Source organism: Camelina sativa, chromosome 11 (genome assembly GCF_000633955.1).
Source record: "Camelina sativa cultivar DH55 chromosome 11, Cs, whole genome shotgun sequence".
Classification (NCBI taxonomy): Eukaryota; Viridiplantae; Streptophyta; class Magnoliopsida; order Brassicales; family Brassicaceae; genus Camelina; species Camelina sativa.
Window position 1 is genome coordinate 35,826,323 of NC_025695.1, and position 20,096 is coordinate 35,846,418.

Sequence of the window (20,096 nt, forward strand, 5' to 3'; positions counted from 1 at the left end):
GATCTCACAAGGAGAAGGTAATTCGAAAGCAAAATCCAATTCGTCGGAAGTAGGTGTGTCGGGTTTGAGTCCGGAGACAGTAGGAGGAGAGAGAGCTTTGAGTACGGTGGCAGAAGAAAGTGAAACTCGAGTTTCGGAGGAACCCAATCCGGTGGTCGAAGGAGAAAATGCGAACGAAGGAGAGTAAGCAAAATCCGGTACTCCGGAATCAAGTAATCGAGAAGAAGATGATGAAGAAGGAGGAGATAACGAGAGATCCACTTCTGTGGAATCAAGCGATGGAGAAGAAGAAGGAAACAATGAAGGGGAAGAAGAAAACGATGAATGAGAAGAAGGTGAAGAAGGGGAAGAAAAAGACGATGAAGGGGAAAACGATGAAGGAGAAGAAGGTGAAGAAGGGGAAGAAAAAGACGATGAAGGAGAAGAAGAAGAAGAAGAAGATAAGGAGGAAAGTTCGAACTCGGCAGGTAACTCGAGAAGGAGTACAAGCGAAAGTGAGAGGGAGCACGAGGAGCACAACGATGCAAGTGTAAGTACAACTAGTGTTTGTCATTTGGAATTGAATTGGAATTTGAAATCGAACTGGTAGAACTGGTGCAACTGTTGGGTGTAGAACTAGTAGAACTGGTACAACTATTGGGTGTAGAACTAGTAGAACTGGTACAACTAGGTGGTGTAGAACTAGTAGAACTGGTACAACTAGTTGGTGTAGAACTAGTAGAACTCATATAAACCTGATATTGTTGCAGGAATCGGAGGAGGAAACAGAAGCGATGCAACCTTTAGGAATGCACTTCAATCCTAGTCAGTACAACAAGAAAATCAAGCTATCGACAAGGTGTCATATTTTTGAAACTTTGACAACGCTTGAAAGATTAGAGCATCCACTGACTAGTTTTGAGAGGGATTGGTTTGAGAAACATCCACAATTCAAGCACATTTTCCACATGCCAAGGGACCCAAACCACAAGCTTATGGGAATGTGGTTGCTATTTCTTCGAACGACAGAAATTGAAAAAAAGAAGGAAGCATGGTTTGTTGTGAATGGTGTTCCAATCCGCTATGGTCTGAGAAAACACGCGTTGATGTCTGGATTAGATTGTCGGTGCTATCCACTTGATTACAAGGAAGTCGGTAGTAACGAGTTTCGAAGGAAGTATTTTTTACAAAAAAAAAGGTTAGACTTCAAGATGTGAGGGAAAAGCTGATGGTAATGCAACCAGGTCGTACTCGGGATATNACAACTAGGTGGTGTAGAACTAGTAGAACTGGTACAACTAGTTGGTGTAGAACTAGTAGAACTCATATAAACCTGATATTGTTGCAGGAATCGGAGGAGGAAACAGAAGCGATGCAACCTTTAGGAATGCACTTCAATCCTAGTCAGTACAACAAGAAAATCAAGCTATCGACAAGGTGTCATATTTTTGAAACTTTGACAACGCTTGAAAGATTAGAGCATCCACTGACTAGTTTTGAGAGGGATTGGTTTGAGAAACATCCACAATTCAAGCACATTTTCCACATGCCAAGGGACCCAAACCACAAGCTTATGGGAATGTGGTTGCTATTTCTTCGAACGACAGAAATTGAAAAAAAGAAGGAAGCATGGTTTGTTGTGAATGGTGTTCCAATCCGCTATGGTCTGAGAAAACACGCGTTGATGTCTGGATTAGATTGTCGGTGCTATCCACTTGATTACAAGGAAGTCGGTAGTAACGAGTTTCGAAGGAAGTATTTTTTACAAAAAAAAAGGTTAGACTTCAAGATGTGAGGGAAAAGCTGATGGTAATGCAACCAGGTCGTACTCGGGATATGTTGAAGATGGCGGTTCTCTACTTTTTAGGAAGCATCATTGTAGGCCATACAAAAGACTAGGGGAAAGATGTTGCGGGTATCGATGATTTTGTTGTAAGAGCAGTGAATGATCTAGATTTTTGTGTGTCTTTTCCTTGGGGGAGATTATCATTCGATAACATGCTAAAAGAGATTTCCCATACAATGAGGAATTTTAAAGGGGTTGTGCATAAAGAGGGAGCGTTATGGCCTGTTCCAGGTTTCTGTATTCCATTGGAGGTTAGTTAGTTTAAAATTTGAAGTATTTTCATTGTTGATATTTCTTATAAGTGAAGCTGATTTTAGTTTATTTTTGTGTTGTGTAGTTTTTACTATTTGAGGCAGTTCCAATTTTGGGGAATACTTACATTGACCAATTTCCTGAGGCGGATGAAAGTTGTCCTAGGATGTGCAGGAGGAAATTTTANAACCTGATATTGTTGCAGGAATCGGAGGAGGAAACAGAAGCGATGCAACCTTTAGGAATGCACTTCAATCCTAGTCAGTACAACAAGAAAATCAAGCTATCGACAAGGTGTCATATTTTTGAAACTTTGACAACGCTTGAAAGATTAGAGCATCCACTGACTAGTTTTGAGAGGGATTGGTTTGAGAAACATCCACAATTCAAGCACATTTTCCACATGCCAAGGGACCCAAACCACAAGCTTATGGGAATGTGGTTGCTATTTCTTCGAACGACAGAAATTGAAAAAAAGAAGGAAGCATGGTTTGTTGTGAATGGTGTTCCAATCCGCTATGGTCTGAGAAAACACGCGTTGATGTCTGGATTAGATTGTCGGTGCTATCCACTTGATTACAAGGAAGTCGGTAGTAACGAGTTTCGAAGGAAGTATTTTTTACAAAAAAAAAGGTTAGACTTCAAGATGTGAGGGAAAAGCTGATGGTAATGCAACCAGGTCGTACTCGGGATATGTTGAAGATGGCGGTTCTCTACTTTTTAGGAAGCATCATTGTAGGCCATACAAAAGACTAGGGGAAAGATGTTGCGGGTATCGATGATTTTGTTGTAAGAGCAGTGAATGATCTAGATTTTTGTGTGTCTTTTCCTTGGGGGAGATTATCATTCGATAACATGCTAAAAGAGATTTCCCATACAATGAGGAATTTTAAAGGGGTTGTGCATAAAGAGGGAGCGTTATGGCCTGTTCCAGGTTTCTGTATTCCATTGGAGGTTAGTTAGTTTAAAATTTGAAGTATTTTCATTGTTGATATTTCTTATAAGTGAAGCTGATTTTAGTTTATTTTTGTGTTGTGTAGTTTTTACTATTTGAGGCAGTTCCAATTTTGGGGAATACTTACATTGACCAATTTCCTGAGGCGGATGAAAGTTGTCCTAGGATGTGCAGGAGGAAATTTTAGAGTACCGGTCAGAAAGGTTTTCCTCTAAAGGATATAGGTGATACACTTGGTACAACAACGGTTAGTTATCCTAACAACTTAAATTATTTATCATTTGAATAAATTGGTTTGTAATGTATCTAAAGTAGGTCGTTACACAGGCAATTGCTAGTGTGATCCCTCATATTGATGAAGAAATTACTCTTCTCAATTTAATCATGGAAGAAGCTGAGGAAGACGATACCCATGATGTCGTTTTTGCCAGTTGGATGTGGCGTCTTTGTAGAGGACTACCTGTACTTTTGGAGGAGATGTACACAACAGATGTGGCTTCTCGGTCAGGACAAAACGATGCGAATGAGGTGGTCGAGGAAATAGACGCCAATGAACAACTGAGAGAAGATACTATTGAGTTGGTGGATCTTCTAAGCACCATGAAGCAGGATATGAAAACCCAGTTCGATAATATTTCAGCGAAGATTGATGGGCTTGAAAAAAGGATCGAACCGTTGGAAGTATATGTGAAAGAGCAAGAGAAATCAAAGGTAATACTTCGTAATACTATAGTAATACTTGGTAATACTAGAAGGTGTTAACAATATTTGGTTTCATGTCAAGCGCCTATAGATGATGAGCAACCGAGGAGGGATGATGAGCAACCGAGTACTTCGCAAGCAGGAGGAAGAGGGACGAAGAGAAAAAGGTCTAAGAAGTAGTAAAACTATGTTATTTTCTTTGATTTGTCATCGTAGTACTAGTAAAACTATGTAAAACTTCGTTATTTTCTTGGATTTGCGATTGATATTACTAGTAAAACTATGTAAAACTACATAATTTTCTTGGATTTGCCGTTCGTATTTTTGGTAAAACTACGTAAAACTAAACAAAACTAGAGAATTCATAGAAAAATATAGAACATGATTCAAGAAGAGAATTCATATAAAAGATAAGAAACTGATTCAACAAGTTTTAAACCAGCGTAGAAGATCGACTCAGATAATATCAATCATAACACAATTTATCCAGAAGATCGACTTGACTGGAAAGACACGCCACCACCTCCCTTCGTTTGGCAATCTCGTCAGTCTTCTCCTTAAGCTGCATCTGCAAATTATAGATCTGAGTATGATGGGATCGAATTCCCTCAATCTCTCCCAATGGTTATCAACATCCTTCCTTAAGTTTTTTGCTTCTTCTTCAATTGCATCAGCCCAAATTTTCCGTCTGTGCAATCCATCATCCTGCAAAATATATCAACGAACAGACATCATACTCAGATCTCTCAATTGTATTTGATTTAATTTAATTTACCTTATACTTAACGCAAGTAAACCATCTCTTTTTCTCTGTTTCTGTTGGAGAGATCTCTTCGATGATTCGTTCGCCACACGAGCATATTCTAGGCATGCCCAAATCACCATCGGCTATGGCTTGTCGCAACCCTTCTAACTTCCTCGCCCTCTTCTGATCAGCATAGTATGGGTCGGCCTAAAATTGTTCCATAGTTTGAGAAGATCTAGAATTTAACTTTCAAGATGGAGTAGATGAGAGAAGAGAAGACTCAAAGTTTCGAAGAAAATGAATGAATGGATGAGAATGATGGATTTCACCATGTTTCAAGATGGAGTAGATGAGAGAAGAGAAGACTCAGACTCAGGTTTCAGGTAGTGATGTTCATATATTTCACCATGTTTTACCTTAGTATATTCACATCTTTTGCATGATCTATTAGCACATTTAGCCATTATTGAGTGGCTTTAGGACTGTTTGTGCATTAGAGTAGAATTGCATTGCATTTGCATAGTTTCTTGCATAAACAGGTGAATTTGGATCCCAAGGAGCATGGAAGGATGTTGAGAAGGATTTGAGCTATCAAAGTGAAGAAGATCAAGGAGTTAGAGTAGAAGAAACCAAGCTCGGAAGTCCACTCGACCGCCCACTCGACCAGACACTCGACGGTGTGCGGAGAAGGACTCGACCGGCTGGAAGAAGCAGAAGAAGAGGCCACTCGACCAAGCACTCGAGCGAGCACCTGGTCAAGTTGACCGACGACCCTCCATTTTGTCTTCTAGCTACTTTTAGGGTTTCCCCCTCTCTCCTATATAAAGGCTTGTACCCTGCAGCCACAAAAAAAAAAGAAGAGAGAGCCACTTTTAGATCAAATCTGTAAACCTAGTATATACCCTTTTTGGGTATTTTCTACTTTATGTTTTCTTTTCTTTTAGATTCTCTAGCCACTTTTGCATATTTCTAAGAAATCTTTGATACTTGTTGGTTCCATAACTTTCTAAGTATTAAGAATTTGAGTTTGATTTCTTCTTCAATATTGTAGATCTTCATCTCATCTTTCTAATAATGCAAGTTTCATTGATTTCTGGGTTTATAACTTTGTTCATCATGTTTTGTGATTGTGAGTAGTGGTTTAGGATCTTGAGGATGGATTAGGATGGATAATGGTTATGGTTGTTTAGATTGGTCAAGATTGATTCCTTAATATCTCTTCTGGGTTAGATACACTCTATGCTATTCTTATACTGAGAGGGTAAGGGTAGATCTTAAGCTCATTTTTGATTGAGGTTTGTTGACTAATTTAGATAACCATAGCTTGAGTCCAACCCATAAATCCATCCTTAGGACATTTCTTGTTTATTGATTTCCCTGTTGAGTATTGTTAATTGCTTTTTGTTTGCTCTGTTTTCATTATTTGCCCTGTTTCTGTTCATTTGCTTGTCAACTCGATCTCCCACTCGATCGCACATCCGATCGAGTACTTGCTCGAGCTCCTTCCAGAGTTCTTGTTTATGTTCTGTTTCATTTTTGTTGCATCCATTTCATTTCTGTTTAATCCTGTTTCATTACTTGTCTTGCATTTGTATAATTTTTGTTCCTGTTTAGTATCATTACTGCTTTGTTTTATTGTTTACTTTGCATTTAGTATCCTGTTTTAGTAGCTTTACATTCTGCATTTCATAATCATCATTATGTTGTTAGTAAAAATCAATCATCATATATTGCTTGACTTAGATGAGTATTCACATCCTGATTGCTTACATCACACTCATTATGGTTTGACATCCTTTATGCTACAACTACATAAGGGTAATTGAAACACCTTGCATCCACCTGTTCATCCATCATTCATCATCATATTCATCACCATACCACCAAAAGAACCATGTTTCAGGTAGTACCAATTTTTTTATTATTGGTTGTACCAATTTTACCATTTTTACCAGTTTTATCTTAGTTGTCCCAATTCTACTCTCTTATATACACATCTTTTGAAAGAAGAAAACATTAAAAGACTTCGAATTAAGTTTCAAGAGGGAGTTATGCCATAAAAAAGTAGAGAGTAGTCAAACCAAACACAATTGATACATGAATCAAACATGAACATTACAAGAATCTCCAAATAACAACCATTGGAGTCCTTGTCTCCGGCGCCTTTTATTCTGCATCCTAGGTCGAGTTTTTGGTCGTTTTTTCCCAACAGATGCATACCTTTTTGTTTTCTTTCTTCCCTTTTTATTTTTCGATTCGGGGGAATGATCTGCATATCTTGGACTTCATCTGGGACATCCCATCGAGACTTATCATGTACTAAATAAATTGTCCTGCAATATGCAATTGCCCACAACTCTGTCCAATAATACTTAGAACACAACTCATGTAACTCGATATTCTTACCTCCATATTTTTTGGAATGTAATTAAAGACACCAATGCATGCACACAAGGATACTTTTGTATATCGAAAAACCTGCAACTGCAACTTCTCAATCACAACTTCACCAAATAAGGCTTTCCGTCACTGTCAATGACAATGTATTCAAGTTCGAAACCATTTAGCTCTATCACCTTTAGTTTCTCAGAAGTTGCCCATAAATCATGTAAGTAGTTCTCCACTAAAGGCACCAATTTATTTGCGACTGATCCAGACACAACATCTTTCCGATGTTCATTAACCCATTCAGAGAATTTTTTAAGTATTGCATCAAGCATGGGTATCAAGGAGTACCTCCTTGCATCTTTAAATACGTCGTTCATCGATTAAACACAGTTGCTTGTGTCTAGGTTGTATCTATCTTTTGGAAAAACGCATCTTGCCCATCTTTCTTTTTGGGTAGATTCTTCAAGATACTTGGCAGCAGAAGGATATCTTGTCGTAAAAGAAGCGTAAGCAATGTTGAACTCAGCCACTGTGTAAAACCTACTACACTCCATGAATCTCCATGCAACAACGTTTTTGTTGACGTTATGAGCATAACCTTTCACATTTTGGGATAAATGCCATATACAAAAACCATGATGAGCCAGAGGATACACATTAGCTATGGCTTTTATGAGACTTGTATTTCTGTCAGTCATAAATACTATTTCCAAAGAATCTCCAACAACGGTTTTCAACATCTCCAAAAACCAATTCCAACTTGCATCATTCTCACCATCAAGAACACGAAACGCCAAGAGATAATGGTGACGGTTAGGATCTTGAGCCGACGCAAAAACAAGAATACCCTTATATCCGTTCTTTAGAAAAGTTGTATCCATAGTTATAACTTTCCTCATGACTTTAAATCCTTCAACGCTAGCTCCCAAAGCTATGAACAAGTACATGAATTTATTATTCTCATTGCAATGCACATATAATCTTGTACCATGATTAACCTTCTCTAACATGTGCAGATAACATCGCAACATCTTGTAGCTTTCTCCCGGGCTATCTTTCAAATCAGTAACAGCTTGAATTTTTCCTCTCAACGCCGTGGAATATGATATATCAACACCTAATTTTGTCTTGACAAGATCCATGATAACTTTCGGAGGTGGAGTTTCCATTTTCCCTGGATAATCACCATGTAAAAGAGAAGCAACTAATTGTGGAATGCCTTGTCTCTTACTGTTGCTTGAACTTTGACTAGCCCGAGAGCATGTATGCATCTTGTTGTGCCTTCTAATCGAGAAAATATCTGTCTCTCGAATCCTACCAGCTCGTAAAACCCAGTTACATCCTTCTTTAGGACATTTGAGCACATAACACCCCCTGTCCGACTTTACTATTTCAAAACTAAATCAGTTAGCGAATGAAGCTCTATCCACCACTTCTTGCAATGCCTTCTTGTTTGGAAATTCTTGAAGTTTAGTCAGACCCAAACCGTCATCCCATGGTTCAATATACTGACACGGTTCTACAACAGGGCGTGGCTCAGTATATTCATCACCTTCATCACGTGATTCAGCTTCACCCTCTTTATTAGAATCACCCTCTACAGCCTTTTCTTTGCCTACGTAGACAATAATGGCGTTAGGTCCGATTTCACCATCCTTTGCATGTTGGTTTTCAAAGTTCATACCAACAGAACTTTGGTCCACTATGGGCACTATGGGCACTATTTGAACTTGCTCAGGCTGAGGCTCAGAAGGGATGACATTCACAAACAACATACATCTTCGCTTCTCATAATTAACGGAGTCTAGATAAACATTAACATCCTCATCGTTATTAAGCTCACAATGCTCCAATGTTTCTACTAGTAGTGGCTTGTAGCTCAGCTGCAACTGAATGTTACTAACAAACCCAAGCTTCTTGTATATCCTTGCTTTTAACATCAGCAATGTTATATTTCTCTTGAACATTATACTGTACATCCGACCTTCAAACTTAAAATGTAGGTTGACGTTCTCGCATATTGTATCCTACCAAATCAACCAATATAAAAAAATCTAAATTAGTACTACTACTAGTTTTACTAGTTGTACTACATGAATCAGTATTACTAGTTTTACTAAATATACCAGTATTACCAGTTTCACCACCTTCTCTCTCTCCTATCAAAATCGAATCGAATGGTAAATGAATTCTAATCTCCTTAATTCACTGAAATCGAAAGCCAAATCCCTTTCTTATCTAATAGATAGCTCAATTGACCCATAAACCTTTGTAAAACACCCAATGTGCTAAGCTTTCTTCGATCTAAATCCAATTGAATTTCTAAATTTACAAATCAAAAACAAATTCAACCAAAAGCTATTCTAATGTGAAGTAACGCACCTGCATTTTGAAGAACAACTTGATTCAACTCGAGTTGGTGAAGAACGACAGCAGTAGGAGCTCCGACGATGGAAGAATCGCCGGCGGATGGGTTGAGAGGTGAGTAACGAGGTCGGGTTTCTCGGGTCGAAAGAGCAGCTGGGTTTATTTTTTTATTTAAAATTTTTAATCTAAATCAATAAAACTAGAAGAGTAAAATCATCTCACCATCTCTTATTAAAAAAGGTGGGGGTATGAAGAATAGAGAGGGAGATAGGAGATTTGTCAAATTTTTTTAGGGACTTCTAAAATTATCCCTCGTTTAAAACTTACGCTAAGGTTTTGTTTATTCAAAAAATGTTGCACAAATTGTACGTTTTATTTTCTTTTAAATATAATTTAACATTAGATTCAAAAAACATATAGATCTCACAATGTTATGGTTCTGGACTGTTTTCTCTTTTAGAATTCTCTGTTCTCGTCTACACGCGTATGTAACTGGCTAGACTTACCCACGTGAATGTGAAATAGGCTTTTCCAATTTCAAATTGGACTTTTTTTCCTTCTTTTTTTCTTTGACAGAAAATAATAAATTTGTGTTTATCAGAAAGTCTGAATGTTAAAATACCTAGTTAGCCGTAGTGTCGTAAACATTAATTATTATGTGTCGGTTTTAGATTCTTCTTCAACATGAAAAAGTGAGACGAATATTGTCCATTTTGTTTTCCTGCAATACTGGATTTGTGAATTATGTTATTGATATCCCAAAATTCCATAAAATATCAATAATCGAATTAATTAAGATTATCTTCATAGGATCATGTGGAGCTGATTTTGTCCATAACTTCTTTCGCCTTACTGCAAGATTCGTCAACATTTTTCCAATGGATAAGTGACACAGAAATGATGTTTTAAAAGGAAAAAAAAAAGAGTGTACACATTTGTTTGTGGTAGAAGATCTATATGCGACAGAGGACAATGATTTGTCGGATCATAACTTTAAATTACAGACAATTATAGCGAGCTTAATAATTGTAAACCTGCGTCACTTTATGATTTAGGAAATCAAAGCTTAAAAGAGGGCAAAAAATTTTAGGGGTAAGCATTCAGGTTTTCGGTTTGGATTACGTTTTTTTTTTGTTTTATCAAACTGAAACTATATAGAAACCATATGTATTTCAGTTTGGTTATGGTTCGTTTTTACGGTCTTACGGTTTATCGTGTTTTATAAAAAATCAAACCATATAAAAAAACATATGTATCTCGGTTCGACTTCGTTTGGTTTTATTAGGTTACTCTGTATTCTTAAAAAAAATGTTAAGTTTGTTGCATAAAATAAACAAAATACAATAATATATCAATCATAAGTTATACATAATTTTAAACAATAGAATCTAAATCTAGTTTTGAAAACCCAAAGTTTTCAAATAATTTAAAAAGTATAATTGTAACACCAGAAAACCAAGAATTGGATTTTTGGTTGGATTTTCCACAATACAACAATGTAGAGACAATGCTTGCAGCCACATTTTTCTCTACATGCATTACATCCAAATTATGCCTGACCGGAAGATCCTACGCAACACAATTACAGTTCATAAAAATCCTAACTCACACATTGCTTAGTTAATTATAAAATTTATAAACATACCTCCCAATAAGCCAGTTTGAAAAAAATTGATCTTTTTTTCCATCTTGACAATTCCTCTTGGTCTACTTCTACTTTCTCATCTTCCTCAGATTCACTGGATACATCCTCATTATCAGAGACTGATTCCATACAGTCAAACCTTTTTCTCTTCCTCCCAGACTCTTTCATATTTCCAAACTCGTTTTTGAAGTTTTTCAGGTTATGAGATATCTCACGACCTGTTAAAATTCTTGCTTTTTCCGCTTTTCCATCAAACCAAGTCTTCTTCTCCCTATAACTATGTGTTGGTGCCAAACCCTTTCTGTGACACATATACACATGCTTTCTGCTGAACTTCAACCACTTACTATCCATGTTTTTACCACAAATGGGACAGCCCATTTTCCCTTTTACTTTACAACCAGCGAGGTTTCCATACGCAGGAAAATCACTAATAGTCTAGAGAAGAATTGTCCTTAGATTAAAAGTACTTTTACTGGATGCATTATATGTTAACTTTCTGTGGGACACCTTTCTTTACTTCACTAGTGTGCGTATTTATCTTCCACCGTGAAGCATTGCATTTGGGACAATTGTCTAGCTTCTTGTACTTCTTTCTAAATAGGCAGCAGGCATTAACACATGCATGAATCTTTTTATACCCCATATCAAAGCTCTTCAGAAACTTTTTAACATCATAAAATGATGTGTGAAGCACATTATCCTCAGGCAACATGTTTGGCAATGTCTCAAGAAGTTCATTGAAGCTCTTGTCGGACCAGCCATTATATGTCTTAAGCCTGAACAAAGACACAATAGCTGATAGCTTGCTGTGGTTTGAACAACTTTGATATAATGGCGTTCTAGCATCTGCAAGCTTTGCAAGAAACTCATCTTCTCTCTTGTCCTCACTCTCTGCAATCTCAACTAAGTCACCATCTGCAATCTACCTGAGTCACCCTTACCCTTACTCGCCAACTCTTTGTCAGAATATTCAGCTGCTTTATATAACTCAAAAATTTCGTCATTCCACTCATTTAGTTTGCTAACACCATCGACTACTAAGTTCACGTCTCCATGATGATACCAATCGTTTTGCAGCTTGTAAGCCTCATCCATCCCCCTAGTTACAAGATGATCAACCACGTCGATGCATGATTTGCGTTCTACATTACGATAGTCTTTGCAGGGACATATCATCATATCAATGTCCCCTAACGCCGCAGTCACATCCCGTACAAATTTCCGAGCGCCTCTCTCATAATCATGATTGANGGCAATGTCTCAAGAAGTTCATTGAAGCTCTTGTCGGACCAGCCATTATATGTCTTAAGCCTGAACAAAGACACAATAGCTGATAGCTTGCTGTGGTTTGAACAACTTTGATATAATGGCGTTCTAGCATCTGCAAGCTTTGCAAGAAACTCATCTTCTCTCTTGTCCTCACTCTCTGCAATCTCAACTAAGTCACCATCTGCAATCTACCTGAGTCACCCTTACCCTTACTCGCCAACTCTTTGTCAGAATATTCAGCTGCTTTATATAACTCAAAAATTTCGTCATTCCACTCATTTAGTTTGCTAACACCATCGACTACTAAGTTCACGTCTCCATGATGATACCAATCGTTTTGCAGCTTGTAAGCCTCATCCATCCCCCTAGTTACAAGATGATCAACCACGTCGATGCATGATTTGCGTTCTACATTACGATAGTCTTTGCAGGGACATATCATCATATCAATGTCCCCTAACGCCGCAGTCACATCCCGTACAAATTTCCGAGCGCCTCTCTCATAATCATGATTGACTCTTCAATGAATAAGAAATGGGACAGAATAAAGAACTGGGGAAAGTATCCAAACCCCAGCTGAAACCTAACCTATATAACTTCATAGCTTACCTGCATAGATGCACCCATGCCTTGTCCAACATTATATGTTATAAGCTTAATTAAAACCTTTATAACAACATTAAAAAGTGTTCCAGATAAGTAAATAACTCAATCACATACCACAACAAATACCCTAATATCATCTCAAGTGTACAACAAAACAATAACAGCCACAAAACAAAAAAAAACCAACACAAAACAACAACAANTTGAACAACTTTGATATAATGGCGTTCTAGCATCTGCAAGCTTTGCAAGAAACTCATCTTCTCTCTTGTCCTCACTCTCTGCAATCTCAACTAAGTCACCATCTGCAATCTACCTGAGTCACCCTTACCCTTACTCGCCAACTCTTTGTCAGAATATTCAGCTGCTTTATATAACTCAAAAATTTCGTCATTCCACTCATTTAGTTTGCTAACACCATCGACTACTAAGTTCACGTCTCCATGATGATACCAATCGTTTTGCAGCTTGTAAGCCTCATCCATCCCCCTAGTTACAAGATGATCAACCACGTCGATGCATGATTTGCGTTCTACATTACGATAGTCTTTGCAGGGACATATCATCATATCAATGTCCCCTAACGCCGCAGTCACATCCCGTACAAATTTCCGAGCGCCTCTCTCATAATCATGATTGACTCTTCAATGAATAAGAAATGGGACAGAATAAAGAACTGGGGAAAGTATCCAAACCCCAGCTGAAACCTAACCTATATAACTTCATAGCTTACCTGCATAGATGCACCCATGCCTTGTCCAACATTATATGTTATAAGCTTAATTAAAACCTTTATAACAACATTAAAAAGTGTTCCAGATAAGTAAATAACTCAATCACATACCACAACAAATACCCTAATATCATCTCAAGTGTACAACAAAACAATAACAGCCACAAAACAAAAAAAAACCAACACAAAACAACAACAAACAACAAAAGAATAACCATAAAATTTGGTCGAAAGGGACTAACCTGAACTGTTGAGTACAACAAAAGTGAGCTTCAGTTCCCCAATGGCATCAACCACAAACACTTGACAAATTGCAAAACGTATCCAATGAGATATGCTTTGGAGATTTGAAAATTCTTAAAATCCCTAATTTGAATCAAATCCCTAATTCTCATAATCCAAAATTTGAATCAAATCCCTAATTTGAAAAATCCCAAAATCCCTAATTTGGATCAAATCTCAGATCGATGCTCATAAACCCTATAATCGATAATTTCAATCCTTGAGAGTAAGAAGAAAGAAGCAAATTAGAGTAAATAGCAAAAATTTGCCTTCGATTTGAGAGCTGGGCTGGATAATGTGTCTGCGGAGGAGCACGAATCTATTGCCAGCGACAGTATTACGGATTCGTCGTAAAAAATAGAAGAGAATCTCAAAGAAAATAGGAGAGTGTTGTTTTGCTGTTTTTCTCGACAGTGTTATGTTTTGCTCGAGAGTGTTGTTTTGTTCAGGGTTGCTCGACAGTGTTATGTTAGGCGCTTAAGTGAAATATTTTGGCTCAGGGTTGGCGGAATAAGATTTTTCAGATTCTCGCTTAAGGATTTTATAGCAAAGCGTTTATATTGAGCTAATATAAAGTGACCAAAAAAACTAATCATCTTTTATAGCAGTTCATGAAAATGTGCTATCCTCTTATGCTATTAATGTACATATTTGTTGTAGTGTTAAAAAATTAAACTTTGAACTTTACCAAAAATGCAATAAAAAAAAGGATGTATTGTTCATATATATAGAGCAAACTTCCTTATACTTTGATGGTTACGTCCTAATATTTAACCAAGTAATTATGTCAAACATGAGAACAGGTTATTTGAAACTAATTTTCCTATGAAATTCCATAAAATTTACCTTATTTACCTATTATCAAATGAACTATTGCGTAATATGTATTTAAATTAAGGTACAACTAATAAATTGGTAAAACTACAATTGTACAACTATAAGTTTGAGTACAATTACTTGAAAAACTTGATAATATTTTATTAATTTATTGACTATTTTATCATTTGTTGACCATTTTGTCTTTTATTTATTATTTAATTCTGAATAATTTTTCCTTTCTTATTCATCACACTTGTACGTAATCTGTTTCAGTTGTCCCATAAGTTTTTATTTGTTGTTATTTTTATCAATTGTACCTAACCTGTTTCTTCTTTTGTTGACCCTTCTTCTTGTGCTTCGTATATGAACTCTTTAGGTACTTTGAAGGTTCCCCTACTCTCTTCTTCCTCTTCCTCGAATAAGTCTTAATCATCTTATCATCTCTTTTTTCTTCTTCTTCTTCACCATCCATCTCAACATCTCTTTCCTCGCCTCATTCTACTGTTGCTACTTCTTCTTCTTCTTCACCATCCACCTCATCACCATTGTCTTCTTGTTCTTCACCACTGCTCACTACTTCTTCTTCTACATCCACCTCATCACCATTGTCCTCTTGTTCTTCACAATTGCCTTCTTCTTCTTTTTCACTAAACATCTCATCACCTCTGTCTTCTTTTCCACTAGACATCTCATCACCAGATCCTTCTCCCATCTCATCACCTCCATTGTTCTCATATTCAGATCCTGCAGCCTTATTCATTGCATCATTCACATAGAGTTCCACATCTTTCAACCTTCTGTCCAAAACATAAAATTTCTTTTTGATTTTAGTAAACCCTGCTGCTTCCTTCTTCCTCTTCTCCTGCTGCTTCTCCTTCGTCTTGCTGCTGCTCCTCTCACATTTTCTGCTTGAGCAGACACATCTAAACTATACTGCCCTTCCCAGCAAATCTTCTTTTTTCTACACATAGGCGATACTCCCAACTCTCAGCTAATGGATCACTCGATTGTATCTCATCATTTTCTGTGATGCGAGCCATAAGAGAGACCTCAGACAAATCAGGTTCCAAAATGCTATGAATTATCTGTTGAGTAAACAAAGAAGATGCTCAGATTTCCAAATTTAAAAGAAACCTTAGATCACTATGCGAAACAGTTAAGGAGAAACTCTAACCGTTGTAGATCCAAGGGTGTCATTTACATCTTCAATCGGGAAGCCTTTCATGTGACTATATCTCCATTTTTGTTTGCACATTCTTGGACAGTCTATGAGTTCATCAACTATGTCAACTTGGAACTTACTCTTCAACTCAGGAATGCACTCACATGCCAATATCTACAAGTTACATTAAAGCATAAGACACAACAATTATCTCACAAGAACTCAGACGAATTAAAAAAGCTTCACAATAAATAAATCTTACCTCTAAAGGAGTTAAGAAACCCAGAAAACACCAAGATGAATTCACACACCCCTTAAAATTATTCATCATATGGGAGATATTTGTAATACTTTCATCAAATGTGTATCTCCCCCACGGAAACTTTTCACATGCATATAGATCATCCACAATTCAAAGTATAAAATCATCAATGTACCCATAATTTTTCCTTGGTGAGATGATTGTGCTTAAGAACAAGAGCATCACCATCTTTCTCCGGTCTCCACATGCTTCCATGGACTGTAGCTTGCTTCTCACATCTTTGATTTTATCACAATTTTTTCTGTTTTTTCCCATATGTTTCTTCTTCTTCTTGAGAAGGTCCAAAATGCCTTTTCACAAACGAATCACTCCCCAGGTTCTTGAAGTTTGATGGATAGAAACGACAGTCAAACCCATAAATAAGTCCATGCTCCCTAAGTGAGTACCGAACGGGATTACCATTCACTACAAACCAACATACTCTATCTTTTTCCATACGAACTGAGCGAAGCAACAACAACCACATACACATATACCTATGGTTCTCCTCCCTATGCATGCGCCAAACGTGCTTAACTGCGAGTGTGTGCGAAACCAATCCTTCTCATTTTCCTCAAGGATTTCCATGTCTTTCATTGTTTTGTTCTCCTCAGACCTTGATGACAGCCTACACCACTTTGTATATTCAGATTGCTTGAAGTAAAAATCCACTGGTGCTATTGGTTGGGTGTCCTCCTCTGTATCCTGCAAAACATAATTGTAATGAATATTTGTACCAATCAAACTTATTTGTACAAAAAATGTAATTGTACCAAAACACAACTAATTCAATTTCTCAACTCCCGCTCCGTGTACAACAAACCCAATCGAACCCTAGTTTTTCAATTTCTATAAACTTCACTCTAATTACCTGTGGATGCGATGTAGTAGGCGTTTGTTCTTCGGATTCTGTTTGGGACTCTTCTTCATCATCTCGCGGTTGACAAGGATCTATTGCTGGCGGAGAAGGGGAACCTTCGATTGGCGGAGGAGGAGAACTTTCAGTTCGCAGAGGAGGAGGATCTACTGTTGGCGGAGGAGGAGAAGCTTCAGTTCGCAGATGAGGAGGATCCACTGCTGGCGAAGGTGGATCTTCAGTTTCCGGAGGGTTCTTCTTCCTCTTCTTCAATTTAGCCCATTTCGAGTCTTAGGACCCATTGATATAGCTGGATTAACAAAAAAAAAAAAAACACAAAATTTAAAAGATTTCGTTTGAATTTGAACCCTAATTTTTTACAAACCCTAATTTTACAACCAAATTGGACTTACCTTTATGGAGGATGAAGAGAAAGATGAGAATTGAAGAAAATAGAGGAGATTTTAGAAAATTATAGTGAGAAGAAGAAGAATCTAGGAAGAATCTGTATGTGGGTTGAGAAAAAAAAATGATTTGTTGGGTTACGGGAGTTTCAATCGAAGAAAAAAATAATAGTATCCGGTTTGAATGGGTAACCCAAATTCATTGGTTGGGTTAGTAAATATTGGAAATCTGTAAGACTTTCTTGTCTTTCACCATTTTTTTGATTAAAAGAAAAGGAAAAAAAATTATTTAATATAACAGAGGCAGATGAGAAAAAAAATTTGAGATAGGGACACAAGATAATTAAATCCCTTAGTTTAATAGATATTATCGACAAAATAGATGATCAAAAAACAAAAAAAGAAAATCAGTTATTAACTCCACAACCATTTGGTCTTAACAAAAATAATAGAAAAATATCCTTCTCCAACACTATTTAAACAAGTAACTACTTGTGAATTACAAGAAGTTAAAAATTTTAAAAAACAAATAAAAGAATTACAACAAATAGTTCACCAACATCAACTTCACCAACTGCAAGTAAATGCTACATAAGCCCTGATAGAACCAAAAGTCCACCAATCTCCACCCACAATAACGGACGAACCCTCCACAAACAACCATGAAAACCATAATCAAACAAAAGAAGAAGAATAATATATCCAGATAATAATCAAAATAAACTATCAAAACTGGTATACAAAAATCACATTACATATAGGGTATAATTTTAACTAGAAACAATAGAACTTCTAGATAGATTAGCAGACTATGATTGTATTAGAGAAGTAATTGTTCATAAAAATTATATGAAAAAAATGTATGAAAAACTTAGTGGTGCAAATGGAATTAGTTTGAAGGTCAACTACAAATTACCAAAAGAAAAAATCTATAACGAAAATCATTGTTTTAAAACTCAGTTTATCCTTGTAAAAAACTTAAGTCAAGAAGTTATACTAAGAACTCCATGTTTTAAACAAATTTATCCATTTAAAGTTACAGAGCTATGAATCACCAGAAGAATTGTAGGAGAAACGATAACATTTGACTTTCTATCCCCAATGAAAACAAAAGAAATCTTAGCTTTACAAAATTCAACAATTGAGAAATCTATAAATTTAATAGATGGGAAGCTGAAACATGGTATTTATTGGGGGTTGTGATGAATGTATGAAGATAGAGATGATGAATGAAAAGGTGGATGCAAGGTGTTTCAATAACCCTTATGTTGTAGTAGCATAAATGATGTCAATCCATAATTAGTGTGATGTAAGCAATAGGATATGAATACTTGTCTAAGTCAAGCCAAATGTGATGAATGTTTTTAACTAACAACCTAATGATAATGATAAAATGCAGAATGTATAGCTACTAAGACAAGATACTAAATGCAAAGTAAACAGTAGAAACAAAGCAGTAATGATACTAACCAAGAACATGAACTAAACTAATGCAAGCTAAGAAACAGGATCAAACAGATATGATGTGAATGTAACAGGAATGAAACAGGAAATGAAACAGGTAGTGAAACAAGTAAATGTAGAACATAAACAAGAACTCTGGATGATGCTCGAGCAAGCACTCGATCGGATGCTCGATCGAGTGGGTGGTCGAGTTACTTAATACGAAGAACAGAGACAGAACAACAATCAGAACAGAGCAAAACGAAAGTAAATCAAACAGAAAGCGAATAGCACTACTCAAAAAAGGAAATCAATAAACAAGGAAAAGTCCTAAGGATGGATTCATGGGCTGGACTCAAGCTATGGTTATCTAAACTGATCAACAATGAGCTATCTCTAGACAATGATCTTCTAATACTTGTTAATCCATTCTCATGACAATAACAATCAAGCTTAGATACTCTTAGACATAGTTCTCACTAGCTATTACATATAAAAGCAGATATTAAACAACCAGATCATCAATGTCAAAAATCACTTTAAACATCTAATCTCTTAGCATATTTCATGATAATCTCTAGCATTAGCCTTATTTAACAACTTAGAAATTGGTGTGATGCTAAGAAGCTTAAGATCCATCCTTACCCTCTCAGTATAAGAATAGCATAGAGCATATCTAATCTAGAAGAGATGTATAACAATAAAGTTTGATCAATCTAAACACCCATAACCTTTACCCAGCCTAATCCATCCTTAAGATCTCTACACACTACTCACAATCACTAAACATGATAAACAAAATCATAAACCCAGAAATCAATGAAACTTGCATGAGTAGAACGATAAGATAAAGATCTACAATATTGAAGAAGAAATCAAACCCAAATTTTCAATACTTAGGAAGTTATGGAACCAACAAGTATCAAAGATTTCTTGAGACAATACAAAAGTGGCTAATGATCTAAGGAAAAGAAAAACAAAAGTAGATAATTCCCAAAAGGGTAAATACTAGGTCTAGATATTATTTCTCTAAAAAGTGCTCTCTTTTGCGGCCATGGGTACAAGGAGTTTATATATGAGAGAGGGGAAGCCCTAAAATGGCTAGAAGACAAAATAGGCAGGCGGCTCGGTCAACTCGACCAGGTGCTCGGTCGAGTGACCTCTTCTTCTGTTTCTTCTATCCGGTCGAGTCCTTCTCCGCACACGGTCGAGTGTGCTGATCGAGTGGACTTCTGGATCTTGATTATTCTGCTCTAGCTCCCTTGTCTTCTTCACTTGATAGCTCCAATCCTCCTCAGCACTCTTCCATGCTCTTTAGGATCCAAAATCACCTGCTTAT

The 20,096-nt window shown here is 36.7% G+C and overlaps 1 protein-coding gene across 1 annotated transcript; it reads right to left on the bottom strand.

Annotated features, from left to right (window-relative positions):
- LOC104728661 lies at positions 7,248–8,036 on the bottom strand. The gene has a single exon (XM_010447616.1). It carries the CDS (start codon positions 8,034–8,036, stop codon positions 7,248–7,250), a length of 789 nt encoding a protein of 262 aa, XP_010445918.1.